The sequence below is a fragment of the Telopea speciosissima genome, chromosome 2 (genome assembly GCF_018873765.1).
Source record: "Telopea speciosissima isolate NSW1024214 ecotype Mountain lineage chromosome 2, Tspe_v1, whole genome shotgun sequence".
Classification (NCBI taxonomy): domain Eukaryota; kingdom Viridiplantae; phylum Streptophyta; class Magnoliopsida; order Proteales; family Proteaceae; genus Telopea; species Telopea speciosissima.
Genome location: NC_057917.1, coordinates 1490054 through 1517481, shown reverse-complemented (window position 1 = coordinate 1517481; position 27428 = coordinate 1490054). Strand labels below are relative to the sequence as shown.

The following is a 27428-nucleotide window of genomic DNA, read 5'->3' as shown; positions in this document are numbered from 1 at the left end:
AAGGGGTTGCAGATAGGTGGTTTTATTTTTTTTTAAAAGAGCGGTTTTACATTGAACGAGAAAGGGTTTGCGGAGGGGAGGTCCGGGAACAAGAACGGTAGTAGGAAAAGGGTTTGCAACGTAAGGAGAGAGGCGGTTTACAATGGGTTGGGTGGGGAAAGGGGTTGCAGATAAGCAGTTTTAATTCTTTTTTTTCTAAAGAAGAATAGGAAAAAGAAAAAACCTGCTATCACGGTGGACAGGTTGATGACCTTTATTTATTCAACGATCACGATTAAAAGGTAAATATTTCAACGGTTTCGATTTAATCGTTGAGTTTAGTGTCGCGCTTAAGGAAAATGACGGTAGCACTGCTACCAGTCACTCGAAAAGAAAAGAATTGTTTCTAAAAGGCCACCGTTGTTTACAAATTACGAATCTTACGAGTCAAGAACGGAACCTCTCCACAAAATATCTAGCCAACCTCAGAAATGGAATTCTCTCTCTCTCTCTCACTCTCTAGCCATCTCCCTCGTTCATAAGTCGTCTTGATTTTTTTGTCTTCCTTTTCAAGTCGTCAATTAACATGTTTTCCTAATAACGTTCCGGAATTTCAAGCTTAAGCTCTGCGCATGGATCCATGGTTTCTGAAAACCCTAATTCCCTCGATTTCTGCGAACTGGGTGCTCTTATCTCTTGGCTCTGCTACCTTAGACTTGATTGAATTATTAACATTGAACATTGGTAAGCAAAAGAAGGAATGAGTATGGGGGAAGAAGTGCAGAGGAACAGCTACTTAAGAGGCCTAGGTGGTGGAGACGATGGCCGAGTTCTGGAATGGGAGGCCGGTTTGCCCAGCGCAGACGATCTGACGCCCTTGTCTCAGTCTTTGATCCCTCCGGAGCTCGCCTCGGCTTTCAGTATATCACCCCAGCCCTATAAAACCATGGTCGATGTGAATCGCGCCTCGCAGAACACGCTATCGAGCCTCTGCCGCCAGTCGCAGCCTTTTTCCTCCAACCACCTCAAGTCTTTACCTTCCTTCGCCGAGGACCCAAGTCTTGAACCCTTGGTCGTTGACGGTGACGATTATGATCCTGAGAGTACCACCAAGGACGGCTCCGATGCTCGCAAGATCAGAAGACTTGACAGCGCTGAAGAGGTAGATTCGGTTTTGCGAACCGAGAATTCAAACGATAATAATGATGATCACTCTGCTCGAACCTTGAAAAGGCCTCGATTGATGTGGACTCCGCAACTTCACAAGCGCTTCGTCGATGTTGTCGCACATTTGGGTATCAAGAACGCCGTCCCCAAGACCATCATGCAACTGATGAACGTGGAGGGTTTAACCAGAGAAAACGTCGCCAGCCATCTCCAGAAGTATCGATTGTACTTGAAGAGGATGCAAGGCTTGTCCGACGAAGGCCCCTCCTCTTCGGATCATCTCTTTGCATCAACCCCTGTGCCGCAGAGCTTTCACGAATCCGGTGCCAATGGCCACATGCCGCTTCCTATGCCGTACTTTTTGATGCCTATGCCGGTACTTGGTGATGCCCACGGTCATGGTCATATGGGGATGCCCGTAGGTAATCCACCCACCTCTGCTACCTGTCATGGCTTCGACCCCTATTCCTATAACATGTTTCGGGAGCAGCAGCGAGATTGGTCGGGTAATAAGCTCGGCTCGGTTATGTCTTATCCTCACGTTAACCCTAACGATAAATGAAATTACTCAAGACTTTCCTTCGCAACAGGGGGCCATTGAGGTGAGTCTCTCGGTATTCTTTATCTTTATTCTTCATTATTTACGTATTAGTATCACTACTTGTACTATTCCTTGTAGACTTCCATTATCAGATGATAATTCAATAGTCTCGATAGTGGACCCGAAGAATCATGCCTATGAATTCAATATGCATCAAAATCTCATCTTGGGTGTTGGCAGTTCTTTCTAGATTGAGAATTTAGAATCTCATATAGCAGAGGCAGTTGAATTTACGTTTCCTTTTAAATAAATGGACAACTGGGAATGAAGACTGAAATGTTAAAATAGAGTAGAAGAGATTCCACTCCCCCCCCCCCCCAAAAAAAAGTGTTATGTACCTCGAACTGAGCACCTGGATAAGATAGTGATGCAGTATCACTTGACTGGTTAGACCAGCATGATAGGCTTTGGATACCCAAACCCAGACGGAACCAGTCCAACCTGGGATTTTGTTCTAACAAGGGTTGGACGTAGTATACTAATTTATTTATTTCAGTTTTTTATTTGTCTGATTTGCATACGTAGGATTAGTTTCAGTTCCATAGTTTAACTAGGAGTCTTCTTATTTCTCTCTTTAAATACTTGCAAGTAACCCAACAATGGACACAATGAATGAATTAGAAATTGAATTGGGTTGCCCAACGTGTGGTGTGATTGTGCGTGTGATTCCCTTCTTCCCCTGCAACTCTAAGCTTTATCTCAGATTTCTCTCCACTCTCTATCGACCCTCCACCAATTTGGTATCAAAGGCGAAGGATCCATTTCTTTCCCCATTAACTTCTCTCATTCTCTTGTCAATCTCTCTCATCTTATTCTTCTTCTTCCCAGATCTTTTTCCCATTACTGTTTCTGCTGTACGTTACTAGCATTGGGAAAAAAAAAAAAACAGAAGCCCCAACCCTCAACAGCATCAGCCGAACCCTCAACCCCATTTTCCGATTATCACAGCAACCCCTCTCCAAATTAGAAAAACCCCATCCCTCCGTTTGACAGTCACTGAAACCCAACCACTTCCGCAGCAAAACCCCTCGCAACACCCACATTCTTTCCCCTTTCCTATGGTGAAATACCACCCCTTAGGTTTCCACCAAGTAAAAAAAAAAAAAAAGACAAGAAAAGAAAAAGAAAATCGATTTTGTTGAAAACAGAAGTCGAATCAAAACTCTAACCCCATCTCCTTCCCTTCCCACTATAACCTTCTCGATACTCCTCTACTCTGTTTCCGTAGACAACCTACTAGCGTTTTGCTAAAAAAAAATAAAAAAAATAATAATAATAAAAATCCTCCGACTCCCTTGTGGTAAACCCCCTTACTTCATACCTTCGATCGACCCCTCCCCTCGCATTCGGTTCTGTATCGGTTTGATTTGCCTTAGTAGTAGGCTGACCACGACCCTTGCCACCACCACCATGTTTACGGTTTACTTCAAAATCAGCAGGCTTCCCATGTAACTTCCAACAAGTGGCCTTAGTGGGCCATTGCTTACCACAATGCTCATACTTGACAGGCTCCTTAACAGATTTGGAGGTGTCAACAGTGGTAGTACTCGAACCAGACCCAGAATGTAAAGTCGATCGGTCTGCAGGTGAAGGGTGGAGCATAGCTGAATGGCGGCTGTCCTTTTTTATTTTTTATTTTAATCCCGAATATTACCTGGGACCCGGGCCAGCCCCTGAGATTTTATTAATATCCGAAAAATGAATAAAGAATACAAAAGGGGGGGGGGGGCGTACCACCTTACCCCAACCCAAAGAGCTAACACTCTCAACTCAAAACTTATCCCAACCCACATAAGCATGAATAAAAAGCCGGACAATTACTGTCTGAAAATTGGCAATCCAACATTGTCCTCCCGAAGAATAGGTTTCAGCTCCCCCGATGGTTGGCTGCCAAAAGAGTAAGTGATGGAGGAATCTGTATCACAAGCAAAGTTGGCCATCCAATCAGCCGCCCTGTTACTTTCCCTATAAGCAAAGGATAAAAGAGGCCGAGTAGTAGCAATTAAAGCCATAACTTCCTGAAACCAGTACCATCCCCTCCAAAGATTACACTTCTTGAGATTTACCATCCTTACAATGGACACAGAATCTGAATTAACCACAAAATCTGAAAGACCCAAATCATGGCAAAGTTTCCAACCATAGTTGTTAAGGCGCCTAGGCGAATCAAGGGAGTCGAGGGGGTTAAAAAAACAAGGCAACACAAACAAGGCGGCGAGGTCAAGGCGCCTGGGTGACAACTATGTTTCAAACAATCTCTTAAAGCTCTTAACTCAGCAATCGAGTTAGTGCACTCACCATAGAAGCTTGAGAAGGCTGCCAAAACAATGCCCTCCTTATCCTTGATGACCCCTCCGCCCCCTCCAACACCTGGATTACCTCTACAAGCCTCATCCACATAAAGCTTCACCGAGACGAAAGGCGGACACCAATAAACAGGGAGGGGACGTTTCAGCCGGGGAAGGAGGAGCCGATAAGCCAAAACACTACAAAATATAAATATCTCTAGGGGAAGTCGAGTGTCCTATCTTGGGGGGATACGGGAGACCTTTTACCCAAAATTTAACACTTTCGATTATAGAACCTGCAGATCGCCTACCTTCCCCGTGTCTCCTACTATTCCTTTCGTTCCAAAGCTCCCAAGTCACCAGTGAAGGAAGAAGCCCCGTAATATAGGCACCAAAACATAAAACTGCTCCAGGGTAGGGAAAGGATCTCTGCTGAGAATCTGTACTCTAATGTGATCATATTCAACGTTGAGACCAGCCAAAAAATCATAAACTCGAATTTTGTCAACATGTTTGCGGTAGGCAGCAATATTAGTGGTATTGGTGGGCTGATAATCTGTGTAGTGATCAAGCTCCTGCCAACAACTACGGAGCTCTGCATAATATTGAGAGACAAATAACTCCTTTTGTTTTGTATCATGAACCTTCTTCTGCAGTTCATACGCTTGAGCATCACTCCCAACTTGAGAGTAAGTTTCCTTGGTAGCCTTCCATATATGGGCAGTAGTGTTCAATAGAAGATAACCCCATGCCATAGTAGGATGCATGGAGTTAAGAAGATAAGCCATTACCAAGGAATCATGGGAGAACCAGGACCTTCTTCATCAGGTTTAACTGTGGTACCTGTAAGATGTCTTGTAAAACCGTGACCTACAATAGTGAGGTAAGTAGATCGAGACCACATTAGGTAATTGGTCCCATCTAACTTGATATTAGTTGCAGCAAAAGGGAGGTACTCAGTATGACCAGATCCATCTGATCCGAACAAAGCTGTAGTAAGGTCAGACATAGTGACAAGAGAGTGGAGTCAATCGAACTGCTCAACTAGTGAAGAAATCGAGCCTAGAGATGGGTTTGTGAATTCCCACAAATTGGACCGTCAGAATAGGCCAAAAATTGGATCGAGTCTCCCTCTGGTAGTAGCAAATAAGTCCTCCAAAAATCAGCACTTTCTGGTGAGCCAGTAAAACAAAAATTAGGTCAAAAACCTGTTCTGGAGAGGCTGAATCTGAGTTCTTCTTGATTCAAATCTGCAGTCTTCGGACAGACCAATAGCAGCAGAAAAAAGACCTCCAAAAGGGCAAAAATCGTTGTTCAATAAAGGGAAGAAATCGATCTTCAAAAAATAGGAGAACTGAATGCAGAATCTGGTCAGCACCTGTAGTCCTTCAATCAAAACATAATCTGGAATGAGGTAAGGTGGAGGGCAGCAACTAGATCTTGAAGAGATCACCTCATAGTGCTGTGCCCTTAAGCGGTGAAAAGAACCGAGAGAGAGAGAGAGAGAGAGAGAGAGAGAGAGAGAGAGAGAGAATTTTGAGAAGGGCAGGGAAGAAGGAGAAAGGAAAAAAGGAAAATTTGAGGACTGTAACCTAGATCAGAATTTTGGCTCTGATACCATGTTAGCAGCCAATACAACTGAATGCTTGAGTGATCAATAAGATCACCAAGCCCTTTATTTATATTTTATAATTAAAGAGAAAATTAATTACAATGATGGCCCCTCATAGCCGTCTCTAATTAATGAGTCGGCTATGGGGGAAGAAACCCCAAAATGCCCTTGTGGCTACATAACTCAACACATCAACAACAAACGAAAAGAAGAAAGAGAAGAGAAGAGAGCAGGAGATTCAGGAGAGAGAGAGAGAAGTTGTACTTGGTTGCTCCTAGATTCCCGCTTCTATTACCTCCTAGTTTTCCACTGTGTTATCTCCATCGCAAGGGCCTCCTCGCATTGACCGCTGCCTTTTTCGCCAGTTGCAGTGCTCTACCCTTGCGGTTCCCTAGTTGATCGAGTCCTTGTTCAAGTAGAAGACTTCTCAAGTCTACCACTCCTCCTTGGACTCCCTTCCCACGATAAGTAGCTTTTAAAACCTTATTATTCCTATATTACCCCCTCCTTATGTCTCACTTTTTTTTAAAAGTGTTACAATTTTTTCTTTCTAGAATTGCCCCCTCCCTTCTATTCTCATTCTTCTTTGTCGTTTCTTTTATTTAGCTTCCAAGTTTACCCCTCCCCCATCAATTTGTTACACCACACTTTCTTTTCTTTAGTTTACAGTCCATAAATTACAGCCCTGCCATTCTATTAGGAAGTTCTATTTATTTACTGTTTTGCCACTCCTCGTTATTTAAGTGTACTCTTGCTTAGGTTAACCATTGTAGCCAACAGTTCAATTCATACAGAAGTGAAACTGATACAAAAATTGACACCCTCACTGAACGTGTCAATACCCTCACTGTAACTAATAGTTCCCTCCATACCATGATGACAACCACACAAGCTTCTGTTGGCCAGCTGGTGGCTTTTGATAAAGGAAAGAGTACCATGCAGTCTGGGGATTCTTCTAACTCTGTCCCACAGGATCAGCCCCCGCCACCACCCCACCTTATGGAGTTGGTTGATATGATGTTATGGTGCTGAAAGAGTAGCAAATCTGGACGTTCTTGATTTTTATGGGGATAATAATTCAGAACAGTACCTTGATTGGATTCACAGTTTGGAGACATTTTTAGATGGTACGGTTTGACTGAGACCAGGAAAGTATTATTTGTAGAGGCTAAACTGAAAGGCACAACTCGAGTTTGGTGGATAAAACAACAACAACAGAATCGAACCCGAAGTATTGGGTTAGTCACTACTTGGGTTGAAATGAGTGAAGCCATGAACAATAGATTATTGCCTACCACCGACAAGCAGTGCATGCACCTTAGATTTGCATAGTTGAAATTGGAAAACCTAACAGTCGAGGAGTTTGTTGCCAGATTCTATTATTACACTACTCGATTTGATTTGAGTGGGATGAAGAAGTATTGGTGGCACAGTTCTGCAATGGGTTGCACCCTCAGATTAGTGCTGCACTCGCATCCAATCAACTGCCTATGGAAGATGCAATACAGTTGCATATCATGTAGAAGAAAGTCTGAAACGGCCTTACACTCAAAGTAAATTTTCACTCTTTTCCTAGGATCAACTTCTGTAGATTGAAGCATGAAGAAGAGGGGGGAAAAAAAGGTCGGAAAAAGTTACTGTTCAGTGTTCACGAGATATTGTTCATGTGAACAGTACTCGAGGTACTATTCATGTTGTACTGTTCACGTGAACAGTGTCACAGGCTCATAGCCATATTGTCTTGTTGGGAATGTTACTAGAAGATCCTGTGGAGCCCAAGACCAAATTGCATGGAGGCTTTAATAGAAGATTCAATATTGTCTATGTGTGGGGGATTTAGGAGTTCAGTTTTGTTTCTATTTTTAGTTGACTTGGGTAACAAGTTAGTGAGTTATTTAGTTAAGTTACTTTCTGTAGAGATAATTGAATTAGGGTAAGACTCTGTAGATCCTTAGATCACACAGGCCTTGTATTTATATTAAGTAGAATGATAAGGATGCAAGTACAAAATCAACCTCAGTCCTAATCATATTAGGGATTCCTAGTACAACTAGGAATACCAAACTAGGATTCGGTTGAGGGAGATAAACAATAAAAAAGGAGAAAAATAAAAGAGAAAAATAAAAGGGAATAAAGAGGAAACATCCTAATCTAACTAGGGGTACTTCCCCAATCGGTTAGGAAGCAGTCCTAATAGAATTAGGACTGCTTACCCCAATCGGATAGGGGATAAGTAACCTATTTCAACACTCCCCCTCAAGTTGGAGCATATATATCATGCATGCCCAACTTGACTAATATAGGATGAAACAGCTTGCTACTCAGTGCCTTAGTGAACACATCAGCTAGTTGATCAGTAGACTTCACAAAGGGAACACAAATGAGGCCAGCTTCAAGCTTCTCCTTGATGAAATGTCGGTCAACCTCCACGTGTTTAGTACGATCATGCTGGATAGGGTTATGAGCAATGCTAATGGCTGCTTTATTGTCACAATAAAGCATCATAGGAAGATGGACAGCAACACCGATATCCTGCAATAATCCTCTAAGCCACAGAAGTTCACAAATGCCTTGTGCCATCGCACGGAATTCGGATTCAGCACTAAACCTTGCCACAACATTCTGCTTTTTGCTACGCCATGTGACAAGGTTCCCACCCACAAAGGAACAGTAGCCAGAGATAGATTTCTGTCAGGGGAACCAGCCCAATCGGCATCAGTATAGGCTTCAATCTTCAAGTGACCATTGGAAGATAGAAGAATTTCCTTTCCTGGAGCCGACTTCAAATACCTCAAAATACGACGGACCGCATCCAGATGAGAGGAATAGGGATCATGCATGAACTGACTCACCAAACTTACAAAGAATCGCAATGTCGGGACGTGTGTGAGAAAGGTAGATTAGTTTGCCCACTAACCGCTGATAAGCACCCTTGTCAACAGGTTCACTCTCTTTCTCCCTAAGTTTTGTAGTAGCTTCCATAGGAGTATCTGAAGGATGACAACCAAGCAGCCTTGTCTCAGTCAATAGATCAAGGACATTTCCTTTGGGAAAGAAAGATGCCCTTTGAAGATCGAGCAACTTCTATCCCCAGAAAATATTTTAGCGAACCAAGATCTTTGACCTCAAACTCACGGCCAAGAAGAATTTTCAAATCCCTGATTGCAACATCATCATTACCAGTGACCACAATATCATCCACATAGACTATGAGAAGAGTAACCTTGTTACCAAGTCGTCTGATAAACAACGTGTGATCAGCATTGCTTTGCTTGTAACCTGCTGAGATCATAGCCTTATGAAATCTGCCAAACCAAGCCCTAGGTGACTGCTTTAAACTATAAAGGGCACGCTTCAATTTACAAACCCTGCCCTTAGTCCTGTCATTAGAGAATCCTGGTGGAATGTCCATGTATACCTCCTCCTCAAGCTCTCCATAGAGGAAGGCATTTTTGACATCTAACTGCTGAAGATCCTACCCAAGATTTGTAGCACAGGATAATAGCACCCTGACGGTGTTGAGCTTTGCCACGGGTGCAAAGGTCTCCTGATAGTCTACTCCATAAGTCTGAGTGAACCCCTTTGCAACCAGACGTGCCTTATATCGATCCACAGAACCATCAGCCTTCTGTTTAACCACAAAGACCCATTTACATCCAACTGGTTTTTTCCCTGGAGGAAGATTCACAAGTTCCCATGTATTATTTTTATTCAGTGCTCCCATTTCTTCCAACATCGCTGCCTTCCACTTTCCATCTGTAGAAGCTTCCTACCAATTTTTAGGAATCGAAACAAAAGAGAGAGAAGATACAAAGGCACGAAAAGAAGGAGAAAGAGAACTATAAGAGACAACCCGAGATATAGGATGTAAAGTACAAGTCCTAGTACCTTTGCAATGAGTAATAGGTAGGTCGGAGGAGGAGGGATTACCAAGAGATGGAGGATCTGGATCTGGAGCCGGCAATTGAATGGGTATTGGTGCTAAAGTGGATTGCATCTGCCCTCTGTTGGTTCTGCCCCTTGTGTAGGTGAGTATGTTGGAGTTGTCAATTCTCTTCTGAAATTCACCAATAGTTCTCTGCACTGGAGTCAGCTCCCCCTGAATAGGAACATTAACATCACTATTTTCTATGGTCTCCCCTTGTAAAGGATTCCCAGTAGGTGAGGGGGGAACAGTCAGAGAAGGTGGAGCAATGTCCAAAGGTGATTGGGCAGTAGCCGTGGGAGGCTGGGCAGCAGTCAAAGGAAGCTGGGCAGCAGCTGTGGGAGGCTGGGCAGCAGCCAAAGGGGGCTGGGCAGCAGCTAGAGGAACCTCCAGTGGAGGAATCTCAAAAGGCACATCTTCACTTGTACTCTCCCCCTGAAGAGGTGGTGAAGAATAATAAGAAAGCGTCTCATGAAAAACCACATCCATACTAACCAAGGTATGGTGGGAAGGGAGATGGTAACACTTATAACTTTTCTGGGTCGGAGAATAACCCAAGAAAATACAACGGAGCCCCCTAGGTTCAAGTTTGCCAGGGGAGCTAGTATTCCTAGCGTAGCACACACACCCAAAGACTTTGGGAGGCACAATGAAGGAGGAATGGCCCAATAAAATATCAGAGGGAGTACGGGAACCAAGAACCCGAGAAGGTAACCTATTGATAAGATAGGCAGCAGTGAGGACTGCATCCCCCCAATACTGAGAGGGAACATTCCTCGCAAACATCAAAGCCCTGGCCATTTCCAGTAGGTGACGATTTTTTCTTTCTGCCACGTCATTCTGGGTAGGGGTATCAACACAGCCAGTCTAGTTTGGTGAATAATGCCATGGTCAGCCAAATACTTCTGAAATTGGGACTCAGTATACTCAGTTCCATTATCACTTCTCAATATTTGGAGAGTAGCCTGGAACTGAGTTTGTATCATTTTATGAAAATGTTGAAAACAGGAGAAAACCTGATTTTTAGTGTGCAAAAGATAAACCCAAGTGTTCCTAGAATGGCAATCAATGAAAGACACAAACCAACGATGACCAGAAATAGATGGTTTACGACTAGGGCCCCAAACATCAGAGTGTACCAAATTAAAACAAGTAGAATTTCTTTTATTTGAAATAGGATAATTTGAACGTGTTTGTTTGGCCAGAACACAGGCCTCACAAAAAAAGTCATCCTTAGTACGTAGGGTGACCAAACTAGGAAATAAATGAGCTAAAATGCCTAAAGGGGGGTGACCTAACTGAGAGTGCCACTGGTAGAGTCCAGAAGAGACCAAGGAGTTCTGATGTAGCGAAGATGGTAGTGGTGATGGAGAGAAGCGACCTTCATCAAGCAGATACAAGCCACCATGCACTTTACCCAATCCAATCGTTTTCCCAGAGTCCAGATCCTGAAATACACAATGAGAAGGAAAAAAAGTGACTTTACAGTTAAGATCACGAGTAATACTACTAATGGAAGGAGGTTAGTAGTAAAATTAGGTATGTGCAAAATAGAAGTCATGGGAAGAGAAGAAGTGCATTGTATGATTCCTGTTCCAGATATGGAGGAAAGAGAACCATCAGCTACTTTGACCTTATCTTTCCCAGAAGTGGGAGAATATCTGTGAAACAGACTAGAGGAACCAGTCATATGATCTGTGGCTCCAGAATCTATGATCCAAGGATGGGAAGCCACAGAAGCACAATGACCTCCAAAAGGAATACCTGACCGGGCAAAGTGTGAACCTGAAGGAGCCGAAGAATTGGCAGTAGCTGATGTAGTAGAGGCAGTGGCAGCAGAAGACCTGAGCATACGTAGGAGTGCCTGTATATCATCCTGGGATAGACCAGTTTCAGTAGCAGGGGCTGCAGTAACAGTCGCAGTCTGATGTGCCTTGGGCTTTGTCTTTATCTTTGTCTTGGCAGCCCGTTTAGCTTCAAAATCTGCCGGTTTCCCATGAAGTTTCTAGCACCTCTCTTTGGTGTGATAGGGTTTGTGGCAGTGCTCACAAACAACATTCCCTGTAGTAGAATCACCAAGAGAAGCAGTGCCACTAGGTGCATAAGAGGCTGGGGCAGCAGCCCTGAGAGCTGATCTATCTGTAGTAGGAGGGTGCAACATGGCAGCCCTACGGTTTTCCTCAGAGGACACCAGGGCATAAGATTGTTCAAGTGTGGGAAAAGGTTTATGGCCCAACACTTGAACACGAATCTGATCATATTCCACATTTAAACCAGCCAAGAAGTCATAGACCCTAATCTTGTCCACATGCTTTTTATAGGAAGCAATATCATCAACTGTAGTAGGGTGAAAATCAGAGAAGTGGTCCAACTGTTGCCACAGGCTGCGGAGAGTAGCATAGTATTTCGAAACAGAAAGGTCTCCCTGAGTAGTGTGAAGTACCTTTTTTCGAAGTTCATAAACTTGGGCATCATTACCAAGCTGCCCGTAGGTTTCCTTGCAAGTAGCCCAAATCTGGTCGGCAGTATTCAGAAGAAGAAAATTATGCTGTAGTTCTGAAGTCATAGAGCCTATGAGGTATGACATGAGAACACCATTATTGGCAAGCCACTTAGTTTGAGCAGGGCCTTTATCACTGGGCTTCACACTAGTGCCATCAATATGGTCTGTGAGACCACGGCCAGCAATGGCAAAGGAGGCTGATCTGGACCATAGAAGGTAATTAGAGCCATCCAGTTTGATAGGGTTAGGTGAAAAACTATGATAATCTGTCTTGTTGTTGCTATCATGATCCGAGGTAGCTGTAGAGTTCGTAGAGTCACCCATACTGGCAGCAGAAAATGCCAAAAAATATATTCAAGTGATATCCCAAATATGAGAACCAGCAGCCAATAAGAACCCTATATTGATATGGTTAGGGTTTTGAAAAAACCCTGAATTTGATGAAATCGATGAAGGATCCAAGGGGCTGGAAAAAACTTGCAGTGAATGGACTTGAACTGAGGATAAGGAGCCCTTAAGAATGGGAGAAAAAACTTCCTGAAATCAGATTCCAAAAAAAAACTGCAGTAGCTCTAAATCTGATAGAGGTAGGGTTTTAAAAAACCCTAATTTTGCTAATATCGATCTCAAGGAGGTCCTCTTCAATAAAACTGAACTGTGGGAGCCCAAATTGCTGTCGAGTGGGTCCAAATAGGTGGAGAAGAAGCCTTCAAAAATCAGATACAGTAGTGAGCTCAAACTCCTAGATCGACAATTGTCAGGGTTTGGAAAAAAACCCTGATTTGGTAAATATCGATCTCAAGGAGGTCTTGAAACTATGATCAGATCTGAGATAGGAACATGAAGCAATAATAAGATATTCCTGCTGCAGTTTCTGGTCTTCAAAAAAAAGGAGATGATGCCTTGTATTAGAAGTAGACGCAATCCTCAAAGAACTGAAGCTCCAATTTGCGCAAGCTGGAAGTGCTGGTTCCTATCGAACAGAATTATGTAGTAGCATCCATGAGGTAATGGGGGCAGCAACTGGATCGAAAGATCACCTCATCAGTGCTGCCCTATGTGACAATAGAGAACAAGGGAGAAGAGAAAGGAGAGACCGAGAGAGAAAGAGAGAAAAAAAAGAAAAAACTGAAATATCGTGGGAGATGGTCCCTAATTCGAGATTAGCTCTGATACCATGTAGAGATAATTGAATTAGGGTAAGACTCTGTAGATCCTTAGATCACACAGGCCTTGTATTTATATTAAGTAGAATGATAAGGATCCAAGTACAAATAGGAATCAACCTCAGTCTTAATCATATTAGGGATTCCTAGTACAACTAGGAATACCAAACTAGGATTCGGTTGAGGGAGATAAACAATAAAAAAGGAGAAAAATAGAAGAGAAAAATAAAAGGGAATAAAGAGGAAACATCCTAATCTAACTAGGGGTACTTCCCCAATCGGTTGGGAAGCAGTCCTAATAAGTTACCTATTTCAACACTTTCTTTTTTAGTTTCAACATATTTGTTTCTATTCTAGTAAGTCAACAGTGTCCTTGTAATAGTAACTTAGTCCTATATATTGTAATAGACCCAAGGGGCCTGCCAAGTTTTATTGATGAATGAAAAGCTTGCTTTTAGCAATTTTATGTCCTGAGAGAGGATGAGAGGCTGAGAGAGCAGACCCCTATCCTCATTGTATTCTATGATTGGCTGTGTGCGTTGGATGATTACTTTGACTGGTTCACCTAGTCCGAAGAACGAAAGATGAAGCCAGCCCGTACCAAGCTGATTGGGGCAGCATGAGAGTGGTGGCGTATACATGAGGAAAGGTTGTACCGTCGTCGTGAAGAACCTACTACATGGGAGGAGATGAAAGCAATATTGAAGGACAAATATTTAACCTCTACCTTCCAGCGAAGGTTAAATTATCAACTCAACACTATTCGCCAAGGCTCCGTGACTGTTGAAGTTTTGAATATGGAAGAGCAACAAGAGAAGAAACCTCCAGTTAGTAAACCAGAACCTAAAATTAGGGTTAATGCTGAAGAAGTTCCATTGATTTCTATCGTTAAAGAGGAGTTAGTCCTTAAATTTTCGAAGGTCAAGGCTTACATTGAAGAATTTGAAGCAAGCAAAGTTGCGACAGTTGACAATGTGGAATTTGGCACTACAGTCAGCAAGGTGGCTGAAGCATCAACTGAACTGATTGAGAACCACTAGGAAGACGAACCAAAAGAGCTCCATGCTGCATCAGAGTTTGAAAAGGACGAAGACACAACTGTAGAAGACCAAATGGACATGGCGGATGATATTGAAGTTGATCACATAGCGTTCATGATCCCACCTGAATTTTTTGAAGACAAAGCTCCTTGTCTCGAAGATTACATTCCAAACACCCGTGAGCTGTTGGAATATTGTTTTGGGCTGAAACTGGACGTGCACCACACCAAACTTGTCCCTAAATTCTATAAAACTTGAGGACGAGTTTCTTTTAAGTGGGGGAGAGTTGATGTAGATCGAAGCATGAGGAGAAAGACCAAAATAAGAGTCAGAAAAAGTTATTGTTCATGTGAACCGTACCCGAGGTAGTATTCATGTGGTACTGTTCACGTGAATAGTGTCACAGATATATTGGCCTTGGTGGCAATGTTACTAGAAGATCCTGTGGGGCCCAAGACCAGATTGCATGGAGGCTTTATTAGAAGATTCAATTTTGTCTATGCATGGAGGATTTAGGAGTTCAGTAATGTTTCTATTTTTAATTTACTTGGGTAACAAGTTAGTGAGGTATTTAGTTAAGTTACTTTCTTTTTTAGTTTCAGCATCTTTGTTTATTTTGGTAAGTCAGTAGTGTCCTTGTAATAGTTGTCTAACAACAACTAAGTTAGAGTTACTTAGGCATCAAGTTATTCTTTGTTTTTTTATCTTTAGTAACTTAGTCCTATATATTGTAATAGACCCAAGGGGCCTCCCAATGATTTATTGATGAATGAAAAGCTTGCTTTTAGCAATTTAATATCCTGAGAGAGGATGAGAGGCTGAGAGAGCCGACCCCTACCCCTATCTATCTCTGGAACTACTGATCAGAATCAGCTAAGTTTTGGAGGGTTATTCCTGTCATTGAGGCCTACCTTCGATCCAAGTTTGGAGCCATTCCTGCTGCTGGTTTGCTAGTTACAGTTTACTTTCTAATTATGTAACCAGCCTCCATCCCCCTATCTGACCATCAGAACAGGCCCCAAATCTGGAGGGCTGATTCCTCATAAATAGACCTAGGATCGATCAGAATCTCAGGTCCATCTGTTGGTGGCATATAGGTGAACTGAGTTGCCTTCTAATTCTTATTCAGAATAGACAGGGTCTGCGGTTTGGGAATTGATTGATGCTTGAATTTCATTGTATTGTGGGTAATTCTGGGGTTAGTTTACTTGTAAATTAGCCTTACATTAGTAACAGTTACAGTCAACAACAGTCTTTCCCCCAAGAAAAGTCATTCAGCAAACCACTGGATACTGGTTCATCTGTGGCATCTTAATGGCCTAGTTGGCCATATTCTCCACCTTGGCGTGATTCTGACATGGTATCTTCACGCCCTAGCAGAACATATTCTCCGCCTCGGTGTGGTTTCGATAAATCTTTTTTGATGCTTTATATTCGAAGGATACAGACATGTCACTGCTTAGTGTCCCAACCGTTTGGTGGCTTATTTTGATAAGGATTCTTTTATCCCTTATGTTCCAGAAGAGCACCTTGGTGTTAGACAATTGAACCAGGTGCATGGTTTAAGATCTCGGCGAGATCTCACTTAGATCTTGGTTTCGTGGGATCTCGAAATGAGATTGGCTGCGATACTTAAATAATACAAGATCTCGGCGCAATATCTCGTCTCGGTTCATCTCGGTCGAACCAGATCCTATTTTAACTTAAAACTTACCCTGTTTCGATGAGTTTCACTTTTTCTCTCGCCTCTCTCTCGGCTGTCTCGCCTATCTCGCTACTGTGAAGGGGAAAACTCCTTCTTTGGGGGTTGTTTTTCTTTTTTGTTTTGACAAATCTCTCCTCCAGCACTTCATCAAAGCTTGGTGCATTGAAGATTGAAGCTCCTAATCTGGGTATGGTCAGTTTGGGGGCTTTGGACAGGCTGGCTCTTCATCATCATTACCCTCTGCCTATGAGTATGAAGGTCAGTCACACTCACACACTGAGTCAGGTTTTGTGGAAAGCATCTTTGGGGTCCCGGCCCCCCAACCATACATGTCTATGCCGGTTCCACAGGCACCATCTAGTAGCAGTGGCTCTCGATGGAGTTCCTTACATTTCGGAGATATATACCCTAGGTTAGGGTACCTCCAGTACTTTGATGACTCAGTTTATAGGGCTGTTGTGCACGACTTTGAGTGTTACTTCCACAACCATATGTCATGGCCAGCCTTTGTGATACAATCAGAGCAGAGCTTGATTCGACAACAACAACACCTATGTGGTCATTATGATGATCCGGCCCGGCACTCGTTTCAGTTCTAGGCTACTAGCTTGTCTTTATTTGATCTATGTGACTATGTCTTTGGAAAGGTTTCTAACAATTATGAATAATCAGTCCATCACTATGTAGTATGTAATAGTTTATGGTTTGATGTATTTTAGTTCCTAATGCTTATTTAAGTTGCCTTGCACTTCTACTTTAATTATTTATGAGTTCTAAACATTGTGTGAACTGTGGAATAGCCTAGGGTAGACCTCACGCACACCGTAGACTACCAACTTAGGGTTCGTAGTCAAAGTACCATTTTGGGTTTGAATTTGTAAAAACTAATTGTTCCACTGTGTTTAGAAGGCCTAAAATAGGAGGAATGTCAAGTTTCAGCCCCTATCTTGGCCATATGGCCACCAAAACCTAGCATCGAGTTCAAAAAAAATAAAAAATACATCATCTCGCTGAGATCTCAGTTTCGTGGCCTGGCGAAACCAGTACCGAAATCGAGACCTAAAACCTTGACCAGGTGAAGTCAACAACAATGATAGTTATGAGGAGTGGCATCCTTGTTATGTTCTTCGTCCTATTCCGACCACTCACAAAGTCACTGAGGATGAAGATTGGTGCCGCGGCAGTATCTTTCAGACCCATGTGAAGTGCAACGATCAGTTATGTAGTCTGGTGATTAATGGAGATAGTTGCACTAATGTCGTCTTTGAAGATGTGCGTAAGCTGGGATTGTAGACAAAGCGCATGGGTGAATACCACTAATATCAAGGTTACAGATAAGTGTTTACTCACCTACTTTATTGGTGACTTTGTGGATGCAATCCAGTGTGACATCCTGCCTCTTAAGGTGTCATATTCTTCTTGGTCTACCATGGTTGTTTGATAAGATGGCAGCACATTGTAGGTATGTGAATACCTACTGCTTCAAGCACGGCAACAAAACAATGAAGTTTCTTCCCGCTAAGGATCTCCCTTACATTAAACTCAAGAAAGTAGCAGGGTCGTTCCTCCTCCAGCTTGTTGCTTTAGACGGCCTCCTTGGTCCTTTTCCAAACTCGACGGAGTCATGTTCTTTTCGGAGGAGGAGAATTGATGCAATATCACTTGACTGGTCCTTTCATTTGTTTGAGTTGCATACGTAGGATAGTTTCAGTTTCATAGTCTAACTAGGAGTCTTGTTGTTTCTCTCTTTAAATACTTGCATATAACTCAACAATGGACACAATGAACGAATTAGAAATTGAATTGGGTTGCCCAACATGTGGTGTGATTGTGCGTGTGAGTCCTTTCTTCTCCTGCAACTCTGAGCTTCATCTCAGATCTCTCCCGACTCCCTACCAGCCCTCAACTAGATAGCTATATGATCCAATACTCCAACAGTACTTTTGTATTTTAGGAGTGTAGGCAGACCTGATAGGTTGATACACAAGCTTGTGACACTTGAAAATTGTATGTTCCTTATAATTGGTACTGTTTGAATCCCTCAGGATATTTGGGTACTTGTAGGCTCTGTTTGGTTGCAAGGGGAATTAAAGGGAAGGGAAGTGAAATTTTCATACTTAAAAACGAAATTTTTGTAATCATTACCCCATGTGACAATATCACTACCTCCAAATCATTCCATATTTGGTTATTAAATTCCACTTTACTTTGCATCCAATTCCCTTTGGTTTAAAATGTAAAATAAATATTATATGTAAAATTTATCATTACTAAATATGGTAAGAAATTTAAATAGTTTATACAATCACATGGGGTAGTGATTACAAAAGTTTCTTTTTTAGGTTTGAAAATTTCCCTTCCCTTCCCTTCCCTTCCCTTTGATTCCCCTTGCAACCAAACGGAGCTGTAGTTCCATATGGCAAGGCTTCTAGTTTACCCAAGGCATTGGAGGGGGAACGATCTCGTAAAACTGGCAAGCATAGTGTACCTGTCGAGGGGACCAAGGCGACCCTAGTTGTCAAGGCGCCTTGACACCAAGACGTTGACAACTATGACAGCAAGTGATGCCAACCCGCGGGGATTTTTACTTTTCTTTCTAATCCTGTACTATGTTTTACTCCTGTTGGGCTAACCAGCTTTTAACCCATGGGATCAACTGTTTGTGTTTTTTTTAATTGGAAAGGGAAATAGGACAAACATGCCTGGAGTAGGCTTTTGATTTGGGACTCTGAACAAGTTCATTCTTTGTACACAAGGTCAGTGATATCTTGTGCTGTGTACATTCTAAAGAATCAAATATTTAACTGATAAGAAGAATCAGAATTTTATTATCCATGGATTCCATGGCTTCTTCACATTCAGCCAATCTTCCTACAAAACTTTTAGGGAAAGAAAAATTATGGTTTCCAGATAATATTCTACAAGTAGTTCACTAATATATATATATATATATATATATATATATATATATATATAGAGAGAGAGAGAGAGAGAGAGAGAGAGAGAGAGAGAGAGAGAGGATGTATGTGAATGCCTAAAGAATACGATAAAGTATTTCTCTAGTTGGTATAAATATATTAAAATATATACTAGGATTGGTTAGCAGCCACTCTTTACCAATCTAAACATTACTTCAAGTGATGTTTGCTTTTAAAGGGAATTTGTGTATGGGTTCTTGTTTCCTACATGAAGCTCACATAAGAGGGCTCCCTCTATGGCCCTATCTGCCATGAGGCAGGTTAGGTGGGGCTCAAATTTTGTGTCTTCCTGTCCATCTAAAGGAGTTTCTGGAAGTTCAGATGGGGCTCATAATTCCCCTATTCTACCTACCTCCTCATATATCTTTTTATTAGTGATTGGAATATGTCTTTAGTTTTGAATACTTGTGAAGCTTGTTTATCTGCTTCAAAAATTGAATCAGGTGTCTGATGCAGATAAGTCTCCTAGAGGGGGCTTATATTTGTGGAAATAAGCTTTGGGTTGGGTTATGTATGCAATGGGCCTTTGATTCTATGTGTTTACTTTGTAATTGGCCAATTTAATGAGCCTAAAATATGGGTAGAAAGTAGGAAAACGGGATTTACTTCATTAGTTTAGTTAGAATCCTATTCTGAGTATATTTTCTTTATTATTTCATTTTCCTATTCAATTTAGGGTGCCTTATTAGTTAAGGATTGGGTTAGGCATTTCAATTTTAGTGTGAGTTTGTTATTGAGTCTTCTATATAAGTTTGCAAGGGGTTACAGCCTTGCACACGAATTTGATTAATGAGATTTGGCTTGAGACTTTTGTTTTATTCTGTGAGACTTAGATGGCTGTGAGATGCGGTGCTATGTGGTGGGATACCATTAATGGCTGGTGGGATTCCAGTCGAGGCTAGGTGGGATGCTTAGTCATATCTTCTTCTCTATCAATACTCAAGTAAGTAATCCTTTGTTTTCTTTTCTCAGTTTTCTCTATTTCAGAATTTGTGTTTTCAAAATTACTTTTAATCCATCTTTTGGATCGTCGTGAAACCTTAGGGATTTTGACTTGATCTACTGAGATTGAGGTCTGATCCAAATCGCAGATCAATTTGTTGGTTGGATTGAGTTTAATTTCATTTTTCCATCTCAAGGATCTCTGCCCATGAGATCACTGTTTTTCAAATTACTGCCGAACCACTCATCGGAACATTCCCATCTTTTGAAGGGTCCTTATCCTTCCTATCAACTATTGTTTCCTAGAGTTGGTGTTATTCTTAGAGGTTTGAGTTTTCAATTAATTTTCGGGTTGTTTGTGGGGTTTTAACTTGGGATCCTATCCGGGAGGGTTTTAGAGTTCTTCCAACCTACCCCCCATCAGTGTCTCCACAGCTTTGTTAGATAATGTAAAAATAATTGTTATAAAAAAATTGGAGAAAATGAAAGAACACTGACCTTCTGTTGTGAAGGGAACAATGGAGGGTTGGTTAGATATATTTGGGGAGTGGGTTTTTTGGAGACTCCCATTTTATTAGTTTTGTTGTTCGTTACCTGTAGATTTATCTATAATTGCACTTTAGGTTTGGGTTTAGATGAACAATCAAATTGTCGACTTTTTGGCTGAAAATGATGCTGTACGAACAATAGTGGGATTTCTCAAGGACAGACTTCTTTGAGTTCCTTTTCTTCAAAGGAACATCAGGAGAGTTCTAGTGATTCAGATAAGAAGTAACAGAGCCACAACCTTGAGTTTCCATTTCATACATTTTATTGGAGGAGCCAAGAAAGTGGCTATGTCTACATGATGTTTTAGAGATGTTTCTTGTCTTGATCCACAGCATAGAGAATTTCTTTAATTGGCATTTTGATCAATTGAAGGTCATATGAGTTTAGTTTGTACTTTGTAGCTGCAAAGATTAGGGGGACAGCCGTTTATTGTAGAAACTCCAAAGCACCAATTTTGGAACGGTGCAAGGAGATGCAAACATGGACCATCCAAATATGAAGCTTTTGTAAATTCAGTTGTGGAATGTAGCCTTGTAGGATGCCTGTTGAAGTGTGCAGAGAAATTTTATATGCTGGCAATGTGCTGATTTTGAGTGAGACAAGATGGTCTGTGGTTGCTCTTTTTCCTTCATTTTTATAATCCTGATCTTTTTCTTTGTAGGCTGCACATTGTTCTTCAAATACAAAAACATCAGAAAAGAGCAAAATTTGTATGAGTTCGTACAGATGGAGGTCTAATGGATGATGAACTGAATGTGAAGCCTACTCCTAAAACTGAATTTGATGTACTAACAAGCTGACCATTTCGAGGAGGATAAATAATGCTTTATAGTAAAGGATCGGCTTTTCTCTCTAGTGTTTCATTAAGAACCTTGATTCCGTTGAAGGGGATAAGAGTCAATATGGGGATACGTTGGATGGTTCAAAAGCTAGACTTATTTGTTTTTTGGCAGTGCCAATGATGACACTGCTAGTGGAGAAGATGGTAATATGCCAGTGTAAATGATGTAATGACTCAGGCTCCATTTTTCTTTGCAGAGGGTTTCACAGAAATCTGTTTAACTGCAAAAATAAATTGTTTTATAAATAGAAAGAATAGATTATTTTAGTTAATGCAATAAAAAATAGGAAAGAGCAGCCTGCAATTAAATTTTCTGGATGTTATTTTCTTAAAAAAAGTGGTTGTCATGGTCAAGCATAGAATCCTGCCACCCATGGAGGATACAGGCCCATCATATGGCTGCAGTTTTTTCCTCAATCTCCTGTGCTGAAATGTGATTTTTTTTTAATGTATCCAAAAAGAAAAATCGAAAATGACAAAGGTATAAAATAAGTTTAAGTGGGAGAGCGTTCCCTACACTGTCTGAGTGCAATTTTGGGTGACTAAATGAACCTCCTTTGGAAATTTTCCTCAATCTACTGTGCTGAAATGTGATTTTTTTTAATGTATCCAAAAAGAAAAATTGATAATGACAAAGGTACAAAATAAGTTTAAGTGGGAGAGCGGTCCCTACATTGCCTGAGTGCAGTTTTGGATGAATAAATGAACCCTCTTTGGAATCTGCCAAAAGGGTGTTAGAATTGTTAATTATGTGATAAGGGTAGTTTGGGAACTAGTCTTGTGTCTAGTTGCCCATTTATGTATTTTCTATTTCTTTTCTCTTACCTCTCTAGGGAGGTGTATGTAATATTCTTATTTCCTAGTAATGAAGTAATAGAGGTGTGGAGTGTAACGTGAATACTAAGGTTGTAAACGGATCGGATTCGGCTCGGATAATGCTATATCCGCATCCGATTAGCAAGCGGATGGATTCGGATAGTGCTAAACGGATATGAATACGGATACGGATCAGATATTTTATCCGTTTAGCTTTCGGACGGATTCGAATAATGAATACACTTACACATTACAGCCGAACTCTCTCTCGTCTTCTCCATCTTCTCCTCTCTTCTCCTTCCTCCTCCAACATCTTCTCCTTCTCTTTCTTACACTCATAAACCTAAGATTTAATTAAGGGGCAGGGGCTTTTATGACATATCATCCCTCACATGAACAGTGATATGTGAGGGGGTGTGCATTTGTGCAATTTCATTTTTGAGCTGGTGTTGTACAAAACCTTTTCCCTTTAATAACTAATGGTTGATTTTCAGGAAAAACTTTTCTTGCTGAAACAAATGGAGCCCAAATGGGTCATTGGATGAAACCAAACCGATTCAATAACTGGGGTAAGTTTGCCCTGCTATCATCCATAATAGCCCTAAAAAAATTAGAGCGTTATTGGCTCCTGCTCCTGCTCCTGCTCCTGCTCCTACTCCTGGTTCTGTCCTCTGTCGAAAGTGATCAGTGGATCAGTTATATTCCCTGAGAACATATGAAACCTTGATACAGCTTTCTTTCTCAATCGATCATGGTTGTTAGAAATAAGTTGACTAGTCCCCATGGGATTCATGCCTTCTTTGAATTCTTGAGGTTTGAAAGTTTTTTTTTTTTTTCCTTCAAATCAATAGGCTTCTCACTTTCTAAGCTCCACATGCATGGGAATGTGCAGGAGCTGTGTCAACAACTTGGAAGTTCCCACTGATGATCTCATTGTTGTGTCTGGTCTCAGCCCTTTCAAGTAATGAACGACACACGACCTTAGTTAGTAAAGTCGCGTATCATACGCGTATTATACGCGTTCCCGTATTTTTAAACGTATAATACTCCCGTCCCCATATTTTCTCGTATTTTTATAAAAAAAACACGTTTTTTAAGCAAGCACGTATTATACTCGAATAATACACGTATTATACGTTTTTTTTATAAAAAAAAAATTATCCAAAAGATTAAAATTTAGGGAAACGATTTCACTTTCCCTTTCGTCCCTTTCGATTTGCGTTGAACATCCAACCGTAGCAGGCAAAAGTAGCCGCCCTCCATCTCCAATCATCCTCGCCATCTCCGTTCAACAAAGCGGCACTTAAGTCTTGTACTCTCCTCTTGTTTCTCTGGTCTTTCAACTTGCTCATGTCATTTTCAGACAATCTACATTCATTTCTTGTAGATTATTGATATTTTGGTATGTTAAATGATAATCTTAGAGATGTTATATAGCATATTATATTATTGTGTTTATTTTAGTTAATAAAATCATGATATTATTTTGTTTATTAGGTGGTGAATGCATGTTATATAATGAATATATGTCCGTTTTTTTTAAAGTATTATTGCCGTCTATGCCGTATTATATCCGTATTAAACGCGTACCGTATTATTACCGTATGCATTTTATGAAGCCGGATTTTTGAAAAGTATTATTACCGTCTAATCCGTTTAACTGCCGTACGTATCCGTTCCCGAACTTACTAACTAAGCACACGACTGCTTGTATTTTATCCATCAAACATGATTTTGTGGAACTATATCTATAAACACCCAAACTCTATTCTTCTTGCCTCAATTTCTGCAACTGGCAATTTATATTGCTAGTAGTTGAGGAAGCTGGTCATGCAACATAGCAAAGAAGCAACTCTTCAAGTTGGTAGATCCTCTCCGTGATGGAGTGGAGTAGATTGCTTCAGGAGTTAAAGTGCAGGATAAAAATGCCAGTCTTTGAGCAAGGAAGGATTTGCATTAAAGGCTGGAATTTTAGAGCAAGGAAGAAAACTTCCATCTTCACAGACTATCATTCAACAGAGGATGGAACAACCCCCCTCCCCCTCCCCCCCCCCCCCCCCCCAAAAAAAAAAAAAAAAAAAAAAAAAGGCCACTGAGGAATTTGACTGGAGAACCTAGTGGATCTGAAAAATAGAACTGACAATGAGTCTGTCCTATCTGCATAACCTAATATTTTTGTGCATGAGTCTCAAGAATCAAGGACTAAATTCTCAAAACAAAAGACTAGACAAGTTGGACATTAAGTGGTATCCACTCATTCAATTGTGACTAAAATTTTCAATTCTAGTTTCACATCAAGGTGACATCTTGGTATAAACTTTTTTTGTTGTATGTGTTTGCTCTCTCTTGTTGAAACACAGAAATTATGAAGGAGAATAAAAGGCCAAAAGGCCTCGGTAGCTTTTAGAAGGTTAAATAAGTCTAGTTAATTATGTTGGCTAATGCCCCTTGGATATTTTGTTCCTTCCATAATGATGATCTTCTTTGGAAAATCAAAATTTTAAGGAAGAGCAGTTAAAGCATTAGAACCCACCTATTTTCTGATGTTGTTCTCAATCTAACTTACCGTGTACAGATTCTTCTCCCACTTTTTTCCAAATTTTGAAATGAAGGATGGAGGGTAATGTCCATTACTTCACTAGCACAATGGACAATTTAGGATGGACAAAATTAAGAAGGGCCAATCATTGTGAGATGGAAGGAGTATCACCAGTATCTAAGAATGAGAAATAGGAGCTTGCATCCATAGTACAGAAGTCACATGTTCAAAGCACTGATGGACGACACTCTGGAGAAGCTTATAGCTGCTATAGTAATACTATTATATCCTTTTACAACCTAGAAGGAGATGAGCTGATAGACCAACAGAATGTCAAATACCTTGATAACTGGTTAAGCAGGGGATTGGATTCCCTTGAATTTGGATGTGGGAATCTCATCATATTGCAGGAGTATCAATATAAGATAGAATCTGAATGTAAGCTGACACTAGGAACTGGATTGCTTCAGGAGCAAGTTGGGTAGTACTTCAGTTATGCACCCTCCTTTGTCTCTTGTCCTCATGATGTTTCAGGAGACCACCTTTACCATTGTTCATTAGCAAGGACAAATTGACTGTAAGCTCCTACCCATCTATTGAGCATCTTTAACTGCCTCTTTGCTCCAAATAAATTGATCAATGACGTATTGTTATTTATCACACAGTCTCTCTCTCTCTCTCTCTCTCTCTCTCTCTATGTATATATAAATATATATTGGTCCTATAAGGAAAGTCAAAACTATTTATCCTCTCTAAATAATGGAGTGAAGCTTTTATATGTTTAAGATGGTTTCATTGCTTTGGAAATGCATCAATAAGACACATCTCTAATCAATAGAAGGGCTATGCACTTTCCAGTCACACTCTGTTATGTATATATATTTGTTTTTGTTTTCTATATTCATACCTTGTGATCAAAAGATTTCATGAGACTCATAATCTTAGTAAGACTGGATTTCCCTTATTTTTTTTTTGTCTAGGAAGGTAAAGTAACATACTTGAAAGCTGGAATGCTGGCTGGCAAGAATTGCTTTCTGAACTTGGAAGTGCCAATAAGAATGACAAGTTTCCTAAAACCAGTTTCGGCTGATCGGAGATATAATATGCTTACCTACATCAATTATCATCTGCTAACATTAGCACTCTTTGCTCTGGTGATGGTAGTATGAAACACCCTGATACAGAATTCCACTTCATGGTAACACTGCTTTTGCTGCCTCCATCAGCTATGAACTGCAAAGGTGGGGTTCGCTTCAGACTTATCTCACAGGAGAAAATAAGATAAACTGCATAAGCTGAACTAATAATATTTGGGAGTATGTTTCCGCTGATGTACCAGGAAGGAACCTTGGTCCCTGCAATCCAGAGTCTGATATCTTTGTTCATCTTTTCGTCTACTTGTGAAGAGAGGGAAGCTTGTTCTAGGGATTTCAGATGAAATGGAACAGAGGTCAGCATCTTTCAGTCTGTCATAATGTTTATGTATACTACGAAGAACCTTGAGGGTTTGTTTTCACTATCTCTTCCCAACCCAGGTCTGGACCATCCTGCAAGCTTCTGCCATGACATTCAGATCCATTTGTGTACTCAATGCTTATGAACATTAATACGGGGGGCCTGAATTAATTTTCTTTTATGACATTGGAATTTGGTGGTCGTCATGTGGAATGTCTCTCTTCCTCTTTCTCAATTTATTCCAGCGATGGGCTAACTGGAATAAATGAACAAAGATTACTTTTGGATTCTCTGTTTTTTCTTGCTAGATCACATAGAACAGAAAGGTCTTACCATGGAATGTCAGGACAGTGATGAAATGTCTTTTATAATAAATAAGAAACCCTGTTTTTGAGTGCTCTTTTGGATCTGATCAGGCTCCTCCCGGGCGCCCAGCGCTTAGGAAGTGCCCAGAGGGGCATGATTTGTGCTGTCCAGCCCAGTCGTTGGATGCCCCTCTGGGCACTACCTGGGTGCTGGGCTCGCTGGAGAGGAGCTCGATGCCTTACCCTGATGGCATGTAATAGTAAAAGAGTACAGTTTGGAATGTTCAGGTGGTTCATGAAATGAGTTTTTGGTGAACTCTTTTGATGGTGGTGATGAGGATCTTGGAAAGCATCTGAAAGCTGTGTGTATTGCTTTTCCACAATTCTTGGACATGACGTTAATGTGTTTAAGCTAGTAGCCTTACATCCTTATGAAAACCTTCTTGAATAATAGTGAAGTCTTTGAAGTGGTGGTTGTGATCTTAAAACAAGTGGAGTTTTTCATGTGGGTTATGCTTATGGGCTGCATACTTCAGAATGTCAGGACACTGTTTGAGTTGTAGAGAAAGCAGTTTTTGTATGGTTGCATGCTCGAACATCCTTCTCCGAGCCAATGTCTCTGCTCTACCTCTGAGAAAGGTCAGCCATTTTCCGAAGCATAGGAACCTCGGGGTCTTTTTTCTTTAATTAAGTACTGGGATTCATAATCATTTGAGAAAATATGAACAATTCAACAAAATTTGTTCCAAATATTCAGATTTACTGCTGAGGTTCCTGAAATCGATGATTAAGCTCTTTTATTGTCATGCAGGGGCTTCTTCTATGCATGGTGGTTGGGTGGACATTTGGCCAGCTCTTCAGTATCTTCAAGAGGTTTAACCATTATATGACTTAAAAACTGATGCCTATAATCCACCAAAGAGGCTTTTGAGTTTGCACGAAATCCCATCGATCTGCAAATCAAATAACACCTGATGAAATGTACTTCCTTGCAGTCTGATGTGATACTTTTGGTTC

The 27428-nt window shown here is 41.0% G+C and overlaps 1 protein-coding gene and 1 long non-coding RNA gene across 2 annotated transcripts; one reads left to right on the top strand and one right to left on the bottom strand.

The window, feature by feature from the left end:
• The first annotated feature begins 665 nt into the window (after positions 1-665).
• LOC122652869 (transcription factor PCL1-like) lies at positions 666-26283 on the top strand. The gene is made up of 2 exons (XM_043846749.1): positions 666-1738; positions 25630-26283. Exon 1 carries the CDS (start codon positions 740-742, stop codon positions 1706-1708), a length of 969 nt encoding a protein of 322 aa, XP_043702684.1. The 5' UTR covers positions 666-739; the 3' UTR covers positions 1709-1738; positions 25630-26283.
• On the bottom strand, positions 22954-24151 carry LOC122652870. Its single transcript, XR_006331659.1, has 2 exons — positions 23815-24151; positions 22954-23092 (listed from the first exon to the last, which is right to left on the bottom strand). It is a non-coding gene; the product is annotated as an uncharacterized LOC122652870 (long non-coding RNA).
• Positions 26284-27428: the final 1145 nt, after the last annotated feature.